The following is a 21,271-nucleotide window of genomic DNA, read 5'->3' as shown; positions in this document are numbered from 1 at the left end:
ATGTGTTATTGCAAAGGTACGATGAAAGTAAACCTGAGAAATGAGAAAGAAGGGCGATTCCACAGCCAAGCCCTTGTCTAAAGAATCCTTTTGTAACAATGAATGAAATCATTGGAAAATCAGCTAAGTTTTACCGTTTTCACAATCTCTTCTGATCATGCTCATTCAGAAATAATCAAAAGCAGCCAGTGTTCATGTGCATAGCAGTCAGTGTAATGTAAGTCTTGTTTTCTTAAGTCTCTTCAGTGATTATATCTAATAATGCCTTATCATATTCATCAATGCATTTTAATAATTTTGATGATAATATTCACACCCAGACTGTTTCAGTATTAAATTTCATATGATTTGACTGCATTACAGGGCATATGTGATTACTTTCTAAACCGCTGTCCACAATAGTCATAATAAATGTAATTCCATTCCACTACAAAAGTATTATTTGGAACCAGCAGGCAGGCAGTGACTAATAAGAAACAGACAGATTTTCCTTTTGCACAGACGTTGCTGATTGTAAACTTAAACAAACAGTAACAGAGTCATCAGGTCCCAGATGGCTCCGATCCTAGCTTAATCATGTTAAACTAAACACCCACATGCATATCTCTGGCTATAATTATGAAACAGTTTGTCCCTTTGTGTCATTTTAAGATTTATAAAGGCCGAACGGTGCCGAACGCTTGGCTTTGGAGCCGTGTCATGAAGACAGAGAGGCGGAGATGTTGCTCCCATCTGGTTTCCTGTAATCTGTGCTGACCCCAGTAGGTCAACTGACCACTTCCACCCCATCTGCACTTTGCTCCGGGCTGGCCTCCCCACCCTCTACCGAGACCTAAACACAGACCCCTCCACACCCACACCAGTTTCCCAGCTCTTCCCAGTGTATATGACACAAGTTCCTCTTTCAAATATATTATAAACTTATGCTGAACTGACAAAGCGACAAGTCTTGGCAGTTTCACAGCATGCAGAATAGAATAGAAACTTTATTTTTAATATTTTGCCAGTAGGGGGTGTCATTCATTCTGAGTGATGCTGACCAGTTTGTTTTCTTAACAACCAAAAGATCCCACCACATGTCTTTTGAAAACTGAAGAAGTCATCCAAACTGGCAGAGCAGCACAGAACAATGTGCTTAGAATCAACTCCATCATCTCAGATGGCGCCAGAAAGCCAAGATATACTTGTAGTTTTTCTGTTTCGCTTTTATTTTTTATTTTTTTTAAATGAACAGGAAATCTCAACTTTGACTTATATTTTCAGTGTTTTAAGATTCTCTAGAAGCAAACAAGATACCAGTGTTAATGCAAAAATATCACAGGAGGCGTTGTTTATGTAACATTTATTTAATACAATACATACATGAACCATTCAAATTTATATGTAAATAAAAATATACAGTACAAATAAAAAATAATCATATATACAGCACCAATTATTGGAGGGCACACAAACCACTTCACGCCACTCACTGGAGTGACAAACAGCATAGTCAGACAGCGTGACTGTCTTCTGGGAGAGGGACATTAATTCCCCGCAGCAAGGAGAGGTAGATTTTCCCTTTTCTTTTATTCAGAAGGCAGAGGGGAAATCACTTCACATCTAAAAGATAAAAATTACAATTTCTGGTCACTTTCTATGATATTCTAGTGTCAGCATACTGGCACAATGTAGCTTAAAGAATTGTGAGTACATCAAAGCAACTAAAACGAACAACGTAATCACTGTGTACTATACACATGAAATCTGCACTGATACACAAGCCAAAGGAAGAATAGAAGTGGATGCACTTCCTTTGACTTGCTTTTTTTTATTCTTGTTTTTCATCTAAAATAAAAATATTCATCACTCTTTCTCACGTTCTGTGCCATCCGCAGCAAAAGGCTTTCGTATCCACAGCTCTCCTGCCTACTTTCCTAACCACTGCACTGATCATTTCCTTGTAAATAATTAAACAGAAACATTTATGAGGATGGCTCACTTCAGTACTTGAATGTCACACACTCCTCATGATGGAAACGTATCTACCTCTAACCCAGATCTGAAGATAGCAAACGGACAGTGACGGCAGACAGCGTGCTACATCAACGTCATCTACTATACGTATTATGTCTTGAAATTCAACAGCTTCGCTCTGCTACAATTTCAATGACACATTAGAAATACTTGTGTTTCCTTTGATGTTCACGCTGAAAGGTATTATGATGATGTGACCCCCTTTGCACGCAGGTGTTATGTATGCGCATCTATGTTGTTCTAGCCTTACATTCATCTTTTTCAGCACCTCAACCAACCTAAAATCCCATTGTACTGGAGATTATCACAGCTGACAGTGAGCGAAAGTTATGATACATCCCGGACAAGTCACTCATTTATGTTAGTTGTCATTTTTTCACAAGGTAAAGACACAGAGAAGACGTAAAAGACTCCGCACTGCCTCTTGCATTAATGGATTAAGTCCCTGCAATCATGCTTTTCTGTTAGGGACAGCTGAGTGCAATCTAACAACAGGGGAACCTCCTTATCCCCGCATGAAAGTAAGAGTAATGATTACCCAGGCTCTACTTTTATCCCTCACAATTACCTGACAATTACCTGACTGACAATCGGAAAGCAAAGTGACATCTTAAATAACGTATGCTCAGACGGTGACGTTACCTAATGTGTGTCCATGGAACCGGGCAGATAAACACAGCAATGCATCTGGGAAGCTGGCCTTCAACAAGCTCTTTGGCATTGTGGCACACTGACAAAAAGGCAATCAGTCAGTCAGAAAGTCAGGGCTGCCCCCTCTTTCCTACAGACACATTTCCCCCAACGTGCATTGCTAAACTGCCGGCCAGGATCATGTGTCCATGATCAATACTGGCTCTCAAGGGTAAAGAAGGGCGAGTATAGAGACCTTCCTCTGGAGAACGGATACACTCCTTTCTGCTTCTATATGGTCTGTACGTTTCTACTGTGCTTCTATGGACATGTTTGTATCTCATGTTTGTTCAGCTATATGAAAGAACTGCTTAAGACAAAAAGAAAATGTAACTGTGTATCTCATCCCGCAAGACCACACACCAGCAGAAATCACCTATTCACAGATGTGAAGCTACATTCAGTCGCTCTCCAGGAAAGTGTCTAAAAGGAAAACCCCATAACCCTTTGAAGCCCAAACATTAGTCAGTCTCCTTTGAACAAGATTGTACCCTGTATTTCAAGACTGATGAAGGGACTGAAAACTCACTCTTAATTAATTTCCTTCCCTTGACTGGAGATAAGTAATCCAACTTCTTTGGCACAGCCTGATGAAAATTATATAAGCATGAGTGTCATATTTAGACGTATTTGTAATAATTTGTGTGTCAAAAAGACTGTCGACGCACCTCTTGGGATATATCATGAGAGGAAACTGACTGAGCAAGTAGGAAAGTGAACATGTAGGATAAACGGGATGTTTTGTAGATTTGAGGAGTCCTTATTGGATAAAGAGAGTGTAAGTGCAAAGGGGAGATTCTCAGGAGTTCAGATGGAAACCGGGGAATGTGACAGAGCTTTTTTCCATGAGTGCTTGCTCAAGGCACACGGCGGGAGGGGCCGTCGGGGAGTAGGATCAGCCAAAGTGTCCCCTGCAGAGGCATGTCTCTATCCTTCAGTGATCCTGTCCTGTGTGGAGTTAAGGTGCTCAACGTAGACACTCGGCTGGGTGTAAATACTCCCATGTTGGCAGGAAGGCAATCTCATAATCAGAATGACAGAGTTTCACTATTTTCTTATGTGAAGCTGAAGCTACAAAAGGCCTTTCAGAGTACACTGATAGCTTTACGTCTTGGTATGGACAAGGCCATATGTGCAAATCTTTTGTTCCTTAGTGGTAAAGTCCATGTTCCAAAAGTCTCTCCGTTCACCTGAATCGTGATTTGAGCGCGCACAAACACTCTGCACTTTCCCAGCAAGTCCTCTGCCCTCTCCAGTTTATCGTCCGCACAGATGCCAGCAAGATCCAGCTGGACTCAAGTTCCACTCTCCCATTGCGTAAAAAAAGCCCCCAACACATTGCTGCAGTGTCACAGGACGAGTGAATGACGTTGGCCACTGACGCGGGTCCGCTGCTCTTTCAGCTGGGTATCGGGTTGCCGTCTTTGGCCCACTTCTGGCCTCTTGGAGTCACCTGTCCTGGTCAGAGGAATGCTGTGACTGACGTGCCCAGTGACGCCAGCATTGACTCCAACAGCAGCTCTGCATCGGGTGTTGGGTGTCTGTCTGAGCTCCCACTGTAACCGCCCCGTGCATATGTCAGGGAGGACTACGAGGATCTATCCATGCGTGAAAATATGCATGCAGTATGCGGTGCATATTTGTGTGTGTCTCCTCTGAGGTTGTTTTGACACCGGACACCTGCTGTCTGACGTTAAACGAGTGTGTGAAGCATCGATGATCCCTCGTTGCCAATCCTGAAAAATCTGGTCCAGACCATATAGACTAAGCAGATCTTCAAAGTCCTGTCTATACATCCTTCCACTCTCTATGGTTATTTGACCCAAGCTATCTATATTATAGCTTGCCAAACTTTATGATAAAGAATAGTGAGGATTTTGGGCTTGGGAGAAGGTGAAGCAATTGCTTTTGTTAAACCTTGTGCTCCCAGTTCGGACCACGTTTGTATTTGAGTTTCTAGAACTCCTTTCCCCTTATGCTTCACAGAGGACACTGCTCTGAAGTGAATGAGCCTGCCTCTTTCTTTTTTCTTCTCTTCTTCTTGTGGACAGTCCAACAAGCGGTCGCCATCAGCAGCAAAAAAACTCCCATGACTAGCAGTACGACTGAAACTACTTTAGTCTGTGGAAGGTCGTTATAGGTGTAGGTAACCCCGGTTCCTGCTGCTCCGATAACCAAAGAAATGATTCCAAAGGGAAAGATGCAGCGGTACCAGGACTTCTCCATGCCGCCAGTAGCCTGAGACAGACGCTCCAGAGAGGAGAGCACCTCGGGGACTTTAGCACCTCCTGTCTCAAGGGACTGACCCTCCTGCCCCGGGTTGGTCTGGGATTGAGGTTGACAAGCCAGATGGCCTGTTGTACAGCCCATCCTGACTGTGTGGGCTGAAGGATCCCGATCAGCTCGGCAGTGGTGGCTTCAGGGATCCCACTTGTAGTCAGTTCTGGTCTGGAGAAAGAGAAAGCGATAAAGCAAGGCAGAAGGAGAGAGAAAAGAGATCAAGGTCTGGATGAGACAGAAGAAATGACTGGAAGAGGAAAGGCTGAGGTGAGTCAGATGAAGGTTTTTAAGTCAACGCTGAAATCCACTCACTTTCTCCTCCTGTTCCTCCCTGTGTGGCTGTTTCTCTGTACGCTGCCTGCTGGCTCTCTGGCAGCACATTGTACACTCTGCAGAACATAGTGACGGGGATATTTAAAGGATCTGGAGTAGGGGAGGGGCCAGGGATGAAAAACTGGGAAGTACAAGCACGAGGATTGGTCCTTTTTTGGGTGACATCAAACACTAAAGCAGGGAGAACAGGGGTTGACGAAGCACAGGAAGGGGGAGGGGAGAAGATTTAAGTGCTCCTTCTTTTCTTCGTGTCCCCATCACTGGCTCTAAATTGCAGCCTTTGTTTTTCTGCAGTATAAACCCCCCCCTTGTGGGAACACATAAGCTCACTGCTTAGTGAAAATCAGAATAAAGCGAGACACACTTCATCTTTACCTTCAACTTGATATAAGAAATCCCAATCCCCGCGGACTAATATATCACATACTGGCTGTTATATGGCAACAGTTATTCTGCTGCACAGCATCAGCGGCTGTATGGACACCCGTGTCAAACAGAAATCCCTCAAAACACCCACACAATCCTCCCTTTATGTCTGTCCAGGCGACCATAAAGGGAAGGGACGACCATCCAGGAGGACGTCAAACACCGAGAGCCTCCCCAGAGTAAATGTAAATATATCGTTGAGCTTGCCTGCACGTGAGAGGAACACACATGAAAACTCTCGTTTACCACCCACACACACATGCTGGTGGTGGTGCCAGTTCTTTCTGAATGAAAGGCAATCTCGTAGTAGCTAATCCCCCGGTATCCTCCACTCTTTCTGCCATGAAAATAAAATCAATGCCGACAGCATTCTTCTTCAAGGACTGCCAACCGCACTCCTCCATAACAGAGGAGGGTACGTTAGGGAAGGAGAAATGTGCAATTCTAAATCTCTGTTTCACTATGGGAGCATTTTGGTATTATCTTAGGAGGCTGGTTGAAAGTTCTGTCAAACATCTTCCAGAAAATGGTTTCACAGATATTTTACAAGGCATATCTTTTTTTTTTGTCATGATTTCAAAATCTCATATCCCCCAAAAATACATGTTTTGTGAAATCTCCTGCTGTTTTATTCCACCAAGGTTTGAAGGATGAAGCCAATCCCAGCCGACACTGGTCAGATCGCCACTCCATCATAAGGCAGGTGTAAAGGGAGAAACAATCACATAAATGAGCTTCAGATGTGTCTATTTGGACTCCTGGAGGAAACCTGACAATCCGAACAAATCACACATACACACACACACACGATGAGCATTCACACTCGACACAGAGATCCAACTCAGACTGAAGCAGGGGACCACATTGCTATGAGGATGAATTGCTTCACAGCAGGCCTTTAGAATATTGAAAGATAAAACAATGACTTCTTGGGAACAAATTCCCCCTCCCCATAATTAAAACCAGTATCAAACCAAACCAATTTCCTAATATCTGATCATCTTGTATAAATGCCAAACTTGTTTCTATCTGCACTGCATTATTAGGCTTGACACAAAAACCTGGAAGTGAGGGGGAAAAAAACCTCTCCGGGACAGGCTGACAAGTAAAGGAAACTAAATAAGCAACCCTTCGGTGCTCCAATTGATGATCACTCAGATAGAACAATCTCCGGTGTAGTTCAGTTAGCAACAGACATGCAGATGAGCCAGTGATTAATAAAAGACGGGAAATGAGGAATGTTGCTTGTGAGAGGTGCAGGAGGAAGGACATGTTCAAAAGGGCAGAAGTAGATTCTTCGTGGTACGGTTTGGTTTCTGTGGTTTTGCACTTGGACTCTGGTGTTGCACTGAAAGGCAATTAAGAAAAGGGTAAAAAAGAAAAAGTGGAAAAAAGAAAGAACTGTTATAGTAATTAACTACAGTCTGTGTCTGACGCACAATTCTAGTTTCCACTGGGCTTCTTCTTCCACGGAAAGAAAAAGTGCCCGGGACCTTCCACAATGAGACAAACAGAGGCGTGAGAAAAATGGCATGGAGGCGTGAGACATGGGTAACCTGGGCAGGGCCGGGCCCTGCTGCTGGGACCGGGAGAGCTGAGCTGGTGACAACCGACGTTGGGCAGCCGCTCGTGTTTGCAGGTCACAGGAAGGCTGAATTGCGTAGGCACTATTCCCACTGAGAATTGTGTGCAGTGTTGACGAGATCACAAGGATGCATCCTTGCCTCCTCCTTCCTTTGCTCCTTTCAAATCCACACACACTCTGCCTGTAAAACTGACACAGGCTTGCCTGGGCAGAGCAGAAGCCTGGTAGCAGATTGCAACAGTCCCGTAGAGATGACACGGCTGCAATCCACAAATGGCGGGTCACGTCTGTTGCAGGGACTGTGAATATTGAGCGAATGCCAGTAAAGTGTTTGTTTTTTACTTAGGAAGCAGTTAAATTCTTGCACTTGTAAGCTAAGATACCACAGGATACCCGAGGCTGAAACAGAGCTCTCCTTTTTTGAAATGTTATTTATGTTTCTCTCCTCGGGGAAATATGCCGTTTCCAGCTTGAGGCGTGCAGGGAGTCAGGCCCCCCAAACACATCGCCTTTGTGACTCAGCCGGCTCTGTGTGTGCATGGGGGTTGGTGCAGCAGGGCTCACACACCCACGTCCTGCTGTGTGAACCCAGCGCCACCTGTCGCCCAGTCTGGCACAGACCCTGCCGTCCACGCGTCATCTGTGGGCATGAGCCTTTTGGCCTCTCCACGCTCCCCTGCATCTCACACACGCCCTCACATCACATTTGACGCTGGTAAAAAACCCCCACAAATATCTAATTACTGACACGTAGTATGGGAACCCATATGCGATTACACTGTACTGGAACCTAAAGCATCATGAAAAAAGCACTTTATAAAACCTATGCATTATTAGATTATTATATGAAGAGATTGAAACTAAATGAGGACGTCGCCTTCATAGGCTTTCTTTTATGGCTCAAAATGAAAATAGTTCAATAAATTACCTTGATTCTGAGAAACTGATTGGAAGTAAACTGGAAGATTAAAAAAAAAAAAAAAAAGTCATAAATTCTGTGTTGTTTTGAGTGACTGGAAAAAACTAGAATAAGCCATAACATTTTTCTTGCTTAATCCATCAAAGATCAACAGGTGATCACACATGAAACACATACGCATGACCTATTTGTATAATATGAAAACTCGCTTGTGTTATTCTAGTTCACGGAAGATCTCCAATTCACAATATATTGAGTTATTGAAATACATTAATACCTTCAAAAGTGGTGAACCAGCGTCACCCCTCTGCAATTGTTTCTGTGAGTGGAGCGCCCTCTGCTGGCTACACATGATCTGTGGCATTGATTCATATTGAAACAGCATTAGCAGCATTAGATACCAATGTTTATTAATCAGTCATTATCAATGCCGAGCTACTCTCTGAAGTTGTAGGACCTTACCCTGTGCAATATTTGCTGAAAGAAGAACCAAACAGAGATATACAACAATAGATACTTGCATTTACAGGTATTTTTGATATAAAGTGCGACAACTGGTGGGCACCCTGTCGTCAATATTTATAATATTTGTAAAACTTCATGTTTAAATTCAGTGACTGAGTCAAAGGAATGTGACTGCAAGTATTCACGCCTGTAGCTGTGCTTAATAACTGAGACTCAGTGCGACCTGCTCAGCAGTCAGTCAGACTCAGAGTCCAGGACAATGGCAGGAAAGCGCTCCCCTCCTTCCCCCAGCAGCGAGTACAGCTCTCTGAGCACAGTGGCGCTGGGGCATCCAGGTCCAGGCTCTATCGAAGAAACCTGAGGGGACAGCGTGTCCAACAGAGCCTGTCAGACAGCAGAAAAGAGCCAGGGAGAAAGACATGAGAGGTATAATTAGTTGATGAAAAGTTAGTGACCAATTAACAGATCACGGACTAAGATAATCAATACAGTTGGATTTATCTGGCGCTTCATCTACCTCTTCAAGGTGAATCTCCTGCTGCAGCAGCGCCGCCCTCATGCGCAGCCTCTCCAGCTCTTGGAGCTCTTCCGCTGCTGTGTAGGTGATAGTCAGGGGCAGGGGTGCAGCTATCCCATCTCCCCACACACCATCTGCCCCGGTGGTGCAAAGACAGCCTCCCTCTGGCCTCCATCGATCCCATGCTTTCCACTCTGACGGAAAATACGTTTATTTTTAGAGCGCGAGCAACCGTACCCTAAAACGTTTTTCTGCTCTGTTGCCTCATCTTTAAATAGCTAGATCCTTGCCCAGCCATGTCAGGAGGGACAGCTTTAAAACCCCACTGTCACAGAGAGGGGTGTCTGCGGAGGCCAAGGAAAGTACTGATCTGGCACTGAGGGTTCACCCGGCTCTGTTTTCATTTTCCATATGCCAAGATGGAGACGCTGCATTAGCTCGTTAGCGCACTGCCGTGGTCACAATCGTTTTTCAAAAGCTGCTAAAATGCAAGAAACGATAAATTCCTGAAGAAAACACAAAATAAGCCTCCGGTATGTGATCCTAGTTTGAAATTACACGATCAGAACAGCAGATGGATCCGTGTCGACTTTGAAATAACGAGAAACTCCCCTGTCTCTCTAGTAGCATGTGTGCACTGAAGTGGAGCTTTAACTGGTAAACATAAACAAACCACCCTCCCTGAAGGTGATAGGGTCACTTGAGTGGCGTGAATGGAAAAAATGTCTAGGCATTTAGCTTCATTATAACAGTATCACAAGGGCCAATGGAAACTGAACCAATAAACACGGCAGCCTATACATTGCAGTGCAGACATGGCTGCATAACCGGAGACAGAGCGCAGGTCATGAATCATCTGCCAACATGCTGTTTGACAGGAGGCTTGGGCCTGTATTAAACTGTATTTATTCATTTGTTTTTCTTGCGGATCGCCTGGTGTTGATGAGTACGACCCAATGTTTTAGAAGAGTAGAAAATGAGATTTCAAATAGGTAACAGGTAAGTTTTGCACCTCGGTGCAGTGAACTTTTTCAGTTTTTATCTTCGAAAATGTCAGAAAATGTTACTCTTCAGTCCAAAGAACTGCTGTAAACACAGAGACTAAAGTCACAAGAAGCACTGGGTAGTCCATGCTGGACAGGAAGACCGACAGCTGCCCCTCATGGGCTGGACAGTTAATAAATCCCCATAAATGATGTAAATTCTGAATTAGGGGTGAACACGGTGGTTCCTCCGATACGTCACGAGCGAGTGTTGTGTTCTTTCTCTGGTCTCTGCAGCAACACCTGCTGGTTTTTGTGTTTTATCTTCTCCAGCACTTTAGCTGTGTAGCTGTGTTGCTCATTTCTCACCACAGATCAAACATACAGGTAAACTTGAAAAATCCTGACCTTGTTTCACTTTATGTGCAGATTTCTGGAGCTCCTCTGCTGTCAGCATCAACTCTTCGATTGTCCAACTTGAATCAGAGCTGTTATCTTTATGACCTGTACACAGTTGAGATGAATCTAAGATTACAAAGAGGGAAATTGCATGCAAGTGCAGGTTGTGCTATATAATGCGACAACAGTGTAGTTAATATTTAGATAGTTTGTGTTACGATTGCTACTGCTACGCAACTTCGGCAGTCCTGGATCCAGGCCATTATTGGCAGAGGATATGCTTGACACTGACGTACCCATCAGTGCTGTAAAATCCCTTTCAAAGTTATTTCCTGCCAATTGTCTGTATAGTTTCTTTCCCATATTGCCGTTTTCGCATTCACCGCACTTGTGTCATTGGCCTACTTCACTGTTCCTGATCTCCCATTTCTAATTCTTTCTAATTCTGCATGTGTAATTCTGTCCAGGCTGCTCACCCAGCGCTTTGTCTGACTCCGAGGTCTCTTCCTCAGGAGCCTCCTTTGCTAGACGGAGCAGCAGGAGGTCATGTCCTCTGTGAGTCAGTCTGTCCACCACAGCTCTGGTCTGATCGGGGCTGCCACATGGCCAATCTTTGGGAAACTACAGGGGGCAGGACAGCAAGGTCAAGGTCTACACACTGGCTAGAGGCTAGTAAGTCAAATGAAAGAGTATCAGTCTAATCTACACAGAAACAGACTTGCTGATAATTACAGGACCAACATTAAATAAAATGTGAAATGCCTCTTTGAAACCATTTAGCTGTCTTCACTTAAAAAAAAAGGAAGGATACCGTAGCTCTCATTCTCTCCATGAAGCGACTCCTCCCAGGAACAGGTTTCCTCTGCAGGGCAATGACTTTGTCCCACAGTCTAAACACAGTTGGAAACTTAGCACCCAAACACACACCGTGAAATCAGGACTCATCACTGACAGACTGTAATTACCTGTTTTGCTTGTTTCTTAAAGATTGCCACTTAGTTGCCTGATCAGAGGACGCCCTTCTGTGAAGCAAAGAGAAACACGGGAAGGGGAAACATTTCTCACCTTTTCCAATAAGTGGTTGTTTTGAGTTTCATGGTCCCGCAGTGTAAAACATACCCAATCTGCTGATGCACACTGCCTGCTCTAGACTCATCCGCCTGTGAAGAAGCCACCACCGTATTTGAAAAAGGTGTGGCGACAGATGCAGTTTTTCCCAGCTCGCTGGCACTCGGCACGTCCTTTTTAACAGTCTTGTCGGGCAACGTTGACATGTGAACGGCAGAGCCGAACCCTGATCCATCCTTGTGGTTCAAAACCCTGACAGATGAAACGGGATGCTTTTGGATCATCTTCTTGTTAGTTGTAGGTTTCGGCTGTTTATGGCAGTTGCTGTTTGCAGGTCTTGATACCAGAGAGGAACACACTGACGATCCAGCCTTTCTGTGGACTTTTCTAGCATGGCTGCCAGATTTAGAGGTTAATTTGACAGTTGCATGACTCTCTTTACATGACGCAGATGATTGCGGGGCATCCATGGGAGAGCTAATAGCAATGCCTGGCTCCCCTGAAGATCCATATAGTTTGCTTTTCACAGGGTGTTTTTTAGAAGGCTCTGAGCTCGAACGGACTCGAAGGGCTGTCTCCAATGCTCGTTCTAGCAGTTCAATATCCTCCCTTTCCCCCGGTGAGGCAGCAGCACCTGAAATCAGAAGCACACGGTTAGCAGATTCTACTATTTGTGTTTTATTCATTGAAGGTGTACATTTGGATGTGTTAGTGTTACCTGCTTTACAAAAGTGAACTCACACACAGGCTGAAGCTCTTGGAATACGCGTACAATTTAGACTAACATATTCAAACAATAACAACCATGGCACTGGTTAAAAATGATAAAATAAATGTATCTGCATAACATTTCACTTTTTTTTCAAACATACCTGTTTCGGCATTGTCTACTACTTCAGATTCCTCAGAGCCTGCCAATGGATGTGGTTCTCTGTAGAAAGAGGCCTGTTACTCCACACTCAAATTAACCACTACAATAAAATCTTAAATTACAAAAGTATAAAGTAATAAATGCAATGATATACCTTGTAATTTAATTTTATACCATACAGATAAATTAATGTTCACTGTGGAACCCAAAATGGGTTTTGAGGCCTGTGTGTCAAGAGATGTGTTACTATGAAATTGTGAAATATAAGATAGATAGATAGACGGAAGAATCACGATCAAGTTGGAAGAAAACTTAATGCTGATGATCATCGGCAGGCATAATTATTTCACATGTGACACAAGCATAAGGATAGAATAAAAGAGGTGTGGTGCAAAAGAAAACTAAACAAGATGCTGACAATTGAGTTTTTAGGTTATTTTTAAAGTGTGTTCCATACGTCTGTGTACAGCACTTTGTATCTCTGTGACTGTTTTAAGTGTTTCACAAATAACAAAGGATATTTCAGCAGAGGTGATGCTTCCATAGGATTGCTACTGCATAGTTTGCCATGGCTTCGAAGAATATCATTAAATTCAGATTTATAAGAAATTAATTCTGTGCAGAGGTAATCTAACAAGTATTTTGATAAGACTGGTCATCTCCCCCGTCTTTGTAAGACATCCAATTTGGTCCTCGACACTGGTTTAATTGTAGAAAAGGCACTGCTGGGATTCGAACCCAGGATCTCCTGTTTACTAGACAGGCGCTTTAACCAACTAAGCCACAGCGCCGGTGCCCCAATCATGACGAAGATCCGAAAATCAGTATAGATTACTACGCATACATTGCGACCGACATATAGAAATTACAGAAACATTTCCTATCATTGATCATATAGCATACGGTATAGACTTAAGTTGATTGTGGGAATATATTTAGTGAGAAAAGGCATTGACTGGGGTAAGCAGAATGCGAAATTTCAACACGGATCTTTAATAATAGGACGAAAAATAGTTACTTACAAGCTCTGCAGCAGCTTTCTATGTAGTTGAATACTGTCATGAATCTCGGTTTGGTGGACTTTGTAAGACTTGATGAGTTGCTCGAGCGCTGACACGAGCGACATGCTTCTCTCCTCTCTGCCGTGACAACAATGAAACAAACGAATAAAAGTGAAGAAGTATAGACTTCGAAGCTGCAAGCAAGGAAACACACTTTTAAAACTGAAGTACTGAATAACTCTTCCCAAAGAACTTGAGACAAAACACTAATTTACATTTCCCTAAAAAGTCTTTCATACTGACCCGCGAGATCCAACTTGACGGATGCGGAAGTCACATTTATCTCGCTATAAAGTACTCACGGCTAAATAATTCTAAAATATTTGAAAGATTATTGAAAACCATGACACTAGTTTATTGATTGAAATAAATGCACATTATGCATAATATAAACAAGCTGCAAAAAAAGTAATATTATTTTACTTTTCACTTCTCGCGAGAACCCTTTGAGGTAATGTTGCGTTCAAAGACATACTGTAAAGCAGAGTTTCTTTCCAAAGCCACAACGACGGTAAGCTGGCATTGCCATGGGTGGGGTGGATGATGGGATCAGTCATTAGGACTGATCCCTTACCATGAAAATGTCAAAAGAAAAAAAAAAGAATTAAATTAAATGAAATTATAGGCATTTTGACATTTTTTGTTGTTTGTGTTCTGTGTTTTTATTTTCACCATTATATATGGTTTTTTTTTACTTGTTTGGTTTTAAAAGCCATTTCTTCCCACTTCCCCTGCAAACCAGACCCATTCATTTTTATTGAAATGCATCAAAGGAGCAAACGCAGTTCTCTGAGCAATTTATTGTAATGATAACAGCTTGTTGGCCTAATTGGTGAGCAGTGAATCATCTTGTTAGCTCATCTCTTCCCCCCTCTAGCCTCCTGTAGCTCTTTATCAGAGGGAGGAGGGAGGTACTCCTGCCAACCCAGCATCTGACACTGTCACTATGGATGCCAGACTAATAACAGGGCCTAGCTGTCACACACACACACACATACACTGACACAGGCACAGACAATATACAAACAGGCTTTTGAGCATAACCCTGCTCATAATTACATGCTGATGATCAAATACTTTACATAAACAGCTACTTAGTGCATTATTCATTAGCAGCACACATGAATCACATGTGCACAAAATACAGCCAGGAAAGAAAAAGTTTTTGTGATGCAAAATGGCAAAACAGGCTACTATGGGAAAGAAAGAAAGAAAAAGCTTTCAGTATTACTTTTTGAAATCCAAGTGTCATGCTTAAAATTATTGTTAATTCCTTGTGGTCTTCATATGATTTTTAATGAAAAATATGAATTTTTTAAAATGTACATTAGATTGTACATTGCTCAGTTTCTCACGGAATTTCCACTTGCTAATTGAATAACCTTCTGAGAGATCATTTCTACCGTTTCAGAGAAACAATGAAAATGTGTCTGTATGTTACAACTGTGCGTGAATGTCACAACAGGTCATTAATTTGAGTGGATTGCCATCTTGTGGAGATTCTGTTCTCGCCCTGCTAATCATACGGTTGGAAACATTTGATGTCATATTAATGAATTTCACTTCACCCAAAAATCACTTGACCTGATGCAACTGAAACTCATCTGTTTTCAGAGGCCCAAGGGGAATATATATTTGATATACCCGTGATTTTTATGCATGACAGACATCAAAACATGAAGATACCATCAAAGATGTAACCAAATTCAGTGTGAAACTTTGTCAAGTAAAAAACAAAACAAAACAAACAAGCAAAAAATAAAAAAAAATAATAAAAAAAATAAAACAAAAAACCTATAAGCGACAAAGTTATTTGTCAAATATTTTATATGGGTCAGGGCCCCTGACCGTTTTTAATTATTCAGTTATCAATACATTGATTTTCAAATGTATATGAAGAATGAAAAATTTTTATTCATCATTTTGATGTCAATTTTGAAAGAAAATGTGAAAAAAAACTCTTATGTGTTTGTTATATTCCCCATATACAGTCAATCAGAAATTCTGCATCTGTTAAAAATTTAACTACACAGGTAATGCATTTTAAATGTAATAAAGCAGTTCGATTTGTGTTTGCAATAAAACTTGTACATGCAATTTAATTTTAAAAGAATTATTTAGGAATTATTTGACTGATATTGCATTTTTTTTGTATTAATTTTTTTATGAAAGTTTGTTTAAAGCATGTTGGATGGAAAATATTTATAGATTTTACAATTCCTGATATAGATTTAAATTTAAGCAATCAAGGGCACTCGAATTTAAGCATTGGCAGTTTTGTTTTTGTAATTTAAAAATCATGCATTCAAACTATTTGGTATTCAATAGCATAAAATGTCGCACTGCTTTATCTTTAATCAAAAATGATGCTTGCTTTTATTTCTAAACAGGTATATTTTCAACCTTTTTAAGACATAACGAAAGATGAAGAGGAGAAGGAGCCTCGTCTGAGAACTACAGATTTACATTAAGGACTACGAAATGACGTAATCAATTTCCTGTTGTCATTGACAGCGGAGGCCACGAGGGGGCGGAGCCGCGCGCACTTTGTTCTGGACCTCCGCTACCTGCTTCCCTTCGGTCTCAAGGTTTGTTAATCTTCTTGTATTGACCATACCAAAGCCATTGAAAGTTGATTTCAGAAGTAAAAGACCAGCCCAGACCTTGTAAAGCAATATAAGTCAGCTCATCCGAAGAGGAAACGCGTTTGTTAGGCTGTTAGTGCTGTGTTTGCTAGCTTTGAGCTAACTTAGCTAACGTCAGCCAACAAAGTTAGCTCTGTCCAAATGATACACTTGACAAATTACAGGATTTTAACATCAGCTATAGCATTTGTGGCCAAGTGGCGTGTGATACTGATGTCTTGTCAACGCGAGGATCTGTCCTGATTTGAAATACTCTAATAAATCGCCTTTTCGAGCACTGGCCTTACTGTAAGTCCTTCTTTGAGGCTCCTGGTAAACACCAGAAGGCATGCATTGTGCTTTTTGTGCCCTTTGTTTTTGTATGTGTAACTCCAGCTTGTATACTGTTGAAGGCTTTCTCCTCCACGTAAAGCCAGCTCGCCGCTCTCATACAGTAGCAGCCTTCAATCTGGCATTGATTTATTTGATCTTTTGATTAGATTAGGGCCAGAGGCTTAAATCAGCTGGCAGAAGGCATATTCAGATCATCACCATTATTGTCTGTCATCCACAGTGAAGGATAGTGCGCTTTACGTCGGCTCCGCTGTTCTAATTATAAAATCACTGCTGCCTGTCGCTAAGAGCTACTTTATTACCTGTGGGTCTTCTGAGATTTGTCTTAACATCTGTCGGGAAATATAAGTCACTTTGATTTTGTTTAGAAAGTAATTCGAATGTAGGTCCATTGATCTTATAGCTGTAATTGTATTATATTTTGTGGCCATTCCCGTTGATCTGGTAAGGATTTAATTTAAAATGAAATGCCATTCCTTTTGTGAATTTCGTACAGTGTGATAATGCACTTATACACCACAGTGACAGCTGCACCTTTGCATTGTTGCTTTGTTTACCATGAGATGTAGTTGTGCAGTCTTGGCTCAGATAGCAGTTACAGCCATATGGATCATAGTAATCATTCATGCCTAAGTCAAAATACTTGTAATGGAAGCTTATATAATAACTACTAAGTACACTCATAGCTGATTAATTGTTGTTTTACTTTACTGTTTGTTAACTGGTAGCCTAATGTTTTGTTCTGATGGCAGGGTAATCTAAAAGTCATAAAAGATTATTGCACTGTCGCTGGAGAAGATGGAAACAGCAGGAACTGTGTCTAATGGAGGAGGGCCTGTTTATGAGGAGAAAGAAGAAACTCTCAGGTAAGTCACTGGCTAGTAATGTTATTATTATTAATATCATTATTGTTGTTACATGCTGATGTTTTTACCCCCCAGTCCGGAGGACCTGTCTGAGATGCTAGCAGCAGGAACAAAGGAGGTCCATGAAAAGGCTGAAAACACTCAGTTTGTCAAAGATTTTCTCAGGGGACGCATCCGCAAAGAGCTGTTCAAGGTCAGTCTGGAACAAAGTGGAGTGAATGCTTTTCAAAACAAATAAATGAAGGGAGTCTTTGCAACAAAATGAGGACAAAAATCTAGCAAAAAAAAAAAAACCCAAAAGGGAACATAAAAGAAATCAATTGAACATTAAGCATCAAAAATTGCCTTTTTTTTTCCTGCTTTATGGAATGATGTAAAACGTTAAGTGCACTAAAAATACACTGGTTTTTTTTTTTTTTTCTACCCCAGCTTGGCGCTGTGGCACTTTACTACACATACTCGGCCATGGAGGAGGAAATTGAAAGGAACAAGGACCATCCCCACTTTGCTCCTCTTTATTTCCCGGCAGAGCTGCACCGCCATGAGGCTCTGGCCCGAGACCTGGAGTACTTTTACGGTCCCGACTGGGAGAGTCAGGTCAGCTGCTCCCCAGCTACGCAGCGCTACGTGGACCGAATCCACCAAGTTGGCCAGGAAGACCCCGTGCTGCTGGTGGCCCACGCCTACACCCGATACATGGGAGACCTGTCGGGGGGGCAAGTGCTGAAGAAGGTGGCGCAGAGAGCGTTGAAGCTGCCGCCCACAGGAGAGGGTCTGGAGTTCTATCAGTTTGAGGCCATCCATAGTGCCAAAGCGTTTAAGCAGCTGTACCGAAGTCGCATGAACGAGCTGGACCTCAACGTGGAAACAAAGAAGAAGCTGGTGGACGAGGCCGTCAAGGCCTTCCTGTTTAACATGGAGGTGAGAGGTCAGGCCGAAGGAAGAGAAACTGGAGAACTGGATATGATGTTGCGTGTGTGGAAATGAGTGAGCAATCAGTACGATTGTCTGAAGTATACTCCAGTATTTCTGAATTCTTAGTCACATGTTTAATGCATTTAAAAATAATTTCTGGAAAAGAAAGACTGTTGTTTAAACCCAGTTTATGATGAGTTTGTGTCAGCTCAGCAGCTTGGAAATTGATGATGCTGATGTCAAATTACGATAGCTAACTGCTGCGTGTCAGAAAACTCGGTTCATCTGAGAGAAGAAAAGGCTAAAAGTGGGAAAAGAGTTGGCTTCAGATGGAGTGAGCTTAAATCTCACAGACTTTCTTTGTGCCGGCAGGTGTTTGATGAGTTAGAGGAGATGGGAAAATCCATCCAGGAGGAAGTTCTGGATGCCGGTATGCCCGTCCATGGAACAACGGGGGGAGACATCAGCAAGTGCCCCTACTATGCCGCACAAATGGGTAAGCTGTGTGTCACTGAAAGCAGTTCTGAGAATCTCAGCTTGTTTTCTGAAGGTTTCTTCGTTTCTTGCGGCCACAGCTGCCTCCGGTGGAAAAGCGTACGTCTGTCAGCTGGCCATGGCCGTCCTCCGACACCCAACGGGACAGGTGCTGTGTGCCACCTGGTGTGCTGCCTTAGCTGGATTGCTTGCATGGTACCTGATGTGACCTGAACCTGGGTCCGTTACCCTGCTGCCGGGTGGGAAACACGACAGAGGATCGGAGACGGGAGGACAGCGAGGAGACGGAGAAATTTCCACCATGTCGTCGTTTAATCAAAACATTCAAGCTCAGCTCCAAGCCTATTTCATGTGTCCTAGAATCGGAAGCTTAAAATAGCCTGGGATCGCTCTCCAGCTGTGCAGTTCAAACAAAAAGAGCATTAGGACCATTAAGACGTCGATGTTATCCATCAAGCCGCAGCTTGATACAGTGTTCTCCACCGCTTTCACAATATGCTGTGCAAATATTTGCCATTACTGATAGAACTGTCATTTTAACTCAAATTAAATCAGTATTTTAGTTTAAATCTAACCATAATTTATCATAATCATAGACAAGCTTATGATTCAGGGTTTCACAAACTGTGATTACATTTGAAGCACCAGAGACAAATATATACATATATAAAAAATGGTTTAAATGGTTAAAAAAGCGTATAAACTGGTCAAGTTGTTACATTTCTTGTAGTTTCATTCAGCAGTTTGGATGAATAGAAAAATTCTATTGATTATGCAAAACGATGATGGTCACATCAGATGTGCAACATACGTCCGATTCCTGACGTTATCGTTGCTCTTTCCCAACTCTTTATCCTTCCCACGCTCCTTTTGTGGTTTCATAATTGAACTGATTTATTTTCCCTTGAAAATCTGGGCTTGCTGAACAGTGATATCTTATTTAAACAGTGTATTTATCCAGGAGACTCGACAGGTCGCGCTGATCAGGCCTTGAATGAGAACAAGTGTCAGCGTTTGTCTCGTCACGGCTGCTGTTTTCTACTATTTCACATTTATTTCCCAGACGCTTGTGTTTGTCTGTCCTGAAAGCCAGTAATAGGATTCATGAGCTTTTCAGTTTTTTGGCATGAGGACGACAAACAGCTAGAAGTAAATATGCAGAATATGTTGATACCTGCCAGTGCATGTTCACTTATGCTATTTTGCTGTTGGGAACATCTGTGATCGTGCATCTTGTATTAGTATGGGTTTAAAAAAACAAACAAAAACCTGCCTGTTGATATAATTGCACAGCTTAAATATCCAAAAATGAATGAATCATTGCTGGTGTAGTAATACCTCTCCCTGGAGCCTATATTAGGACCAAGGGGTGATTCCATGGTTTTAGAAGGAAATAACCTTTTTTTTTTTTTTTTAAATAATAATAATGCTTTATTCTTGTAATAGACTTTTACTTGAAGGTTACTTACAGTATATCTGAGTGTTACGGTTTATGCATCCATTTCTGATGGATGTAACTAATTTAAACTCTTATTGACCTGTGTAGGCATCACCAATACTGTATATAGGGGTAATTCCCAGATAGATAAGATTAATTCAGTGGTGTGAATACAGTATGTAGCGTACGTAAAGATGAATATTTATCCTGAACTTTGTTTTCCTCCTCCGTGGCAGTTCAGACTCGGATGACCAAAACGTACCAGCGGAAAAGCAACACTTCAGTCAGGTTGTCTGTGCCGGTAATTTGCACAACGGCATTCATGCAGAAATGGATGTGCGGTATTTTTTTTTTCCTTCAGGGTAACGGTTGTAGTGCAGCTCATCGATATTAGACACAGAGAAATAGGAATAATGATGTTTTGTATTTTGAAAGTCTCAGGTTCACGTTGGGCGTTACATGGAGGACTGATGCAAAGGCTGTTTGATACACACCTGTGTGTTTCATGTTAATTCATTTTTACAATGCAAGCAAGGTGAATGGCTTTGCTTCAGTGTTTTTTGACAAACGGAAGAGGCGTGACGGCGATATATGAAATTCTTTTGATTAATTCATGTTGATTTTGAATTGTTGCATTTTCATTAACTCTCCTCTAATCCCTTTGTGCATCTATTAAAAGCTTTATCAGTGACCGACTAGAACACTCTCATTGTGTGAGATTATGCTGTCAATGATTAAAATGTTTCCACGTTCATGATGAAACAAACTCGATTCATTGGGGTTTTGGGTCACAGCTGATTTATCGACAGGAGGCAGCTGGAGGCTTTTCCATGTGGACTTCACCCTGTTGAGCTCATGTTTGATCGATTGAAAAAAAAAACAACTAGAGTATGATGTAAAAACAAGCATAAAAAGATACAGCAAATGTTTTTGTTACGCTTCTTGGAAATAAATGTTATTCTGATG

General features: G+C 42.0%; 2 protein-coding genes, 1 long non-coding RNA gene and 1 other non-coding gene across 4 annotated transcripts; 1 reads left to right on the top strand and 3 right to left on the bottom strand.

Moving 5' to 3' along the window:
• Positions 1–1,462: 1,462 nt before the first annotated feature.
• Positions 1,463–5,380, bottom strand: LOC115386741 (uncharacterized). Its single transcript, XR_003931319.1, has 3 exons — positions 5,299–5,380; positions 2,312–5,154; positions 1,463–2,272 (listed from the first exon to the last, which is right to left on the bottom strand). It is a non-coding gene; the product is annotated as an uncharacterized LOC115386741 (long non-coding RNA).
• A 3,303-nt stretch (positions 5,381–8,683) lies between these two features.
• On the bottom strand, positions 8,684–13,908 carry tedc2 (tubulin epsilon and delta complex 2). The gene is made up of 10 exons (XM_030089129.1): positions 13,857–13,908; positions 13,575–13,691; positions 12,554–12,612; positions 11,733–12,315; positions 11,579–11,635; positions 11,425–11,503; positions 11,090–11,234; positions 10,623–10,718; positions 9,232–9,425; positions 8,684–9,098 (listed from the first exon to the last, which is right to left on the bottom strand). Exons 2-10 carry the CDS (start codon positions 13,676–13,678, stop codon positions 8,949–8,951), a joined length of 1,467 nt encoding a protein of 488 aa, XP_029944989.1. The 5' UTR covers positions 13,679–13,691; positions 13,857–13,908; the 3' UTR covers positions 8,684–8,948.
• Positions 13,270–13,343, bottom strand: trnat-agu (transfer RNA threonine (anticodon AGU)). The gene has a single exon. It is a non-coding gene; the product is annotated as a tRNA-Thr (tRNA).
• Positions 13,909–16,139: 2,231 nt separating the features above from the next.
• On the top strand, positions 16,140–21,269 carry hmox2b (heme oxygenase 2b). Its single transcript, XM_030089158.1, has 6 exons — positions 16,140–16,201; positions 17,344–17,457; positions 17,533–17,650; positions 17,887–18,378; positions 18,745–18,868; positions 18,948–21,269. The coding sequence occupies exons 2-6, from the start codon at positions 17,390–17,392 to the stop codon at positions 19,073–19,075; spliced, it is 930 nt and encodes a 309-aa protein (XP_029945018.1). The 5' UTR covers positions 16,140–16,201; positions 17,344–17,389; the 3' UTR covers positions 19,076–21,269.
• Positions 21,270–21,271: the final 2 nt, after the last annotated feature.

This window comes from Salarias fasciatus, chromosome 4 (assembly GCF_902148845.1).
Source record: "Salarias fasciatus chromosome 4, fSalaFa1.1, whole genome shotgun sequence".
Lineage (NCBI taxonomy): Eukaryota > Metazoa > Chordata > Actinopteri > Blenniiformes > Blenniidae > Salarias > Salarias fasciatus.
Note: the sequence above shows the minus strand (reverse complement) of the source record. Positions and strands in the feature narration are given on the sequence as shown.

Bases quoted from the DNA above. Each gene is read 5' to 3' on its own strand.
- tedc2 (XM_030089129.1), bottom strand. From the start codon at position 13,678: ATGTCGCTCGTGTCAGCGCTCGAGCAACTCATCAAGTCTTACAAAGTC. The intron at 12,316-12,553 runs GTATGTTTGAAA...TTCTGATTTCAG, and splicing joins AGTAGACAATGCCGAAACAG to GTGCTGCTGCCTCACCGGGG. The intron at 11,504-11,578 runs GTAATTACAGTC...AACTGTGTTTAG, and splicing joins TTAAGAAACAAGCAAAACAG to ACTGTGGGACAAAGTCATTG.
- hmox2b (XM_030089158.1), top strand. From the start codon at position 17,390: ATGGAAACAGCAGGAACTGTGTCTAATGGAGGAGGGCCTGTTTATGAG. The intron at 17,458-17,532 runs GTAAGTCACTGG...TTTACCCCCCAG, and splicing joins GAGAAAGAAGAAACTCTCAG to TCCGGAGGACCTGTCTGAGA. The intron at 18,379-18,744 runs GTGAGAGGTCAG...TTGTGCCGGCAG, and splicing joins CCTTCCTGTTTAACATGGAG to GTGTTTGATGAGTTAGAGGA.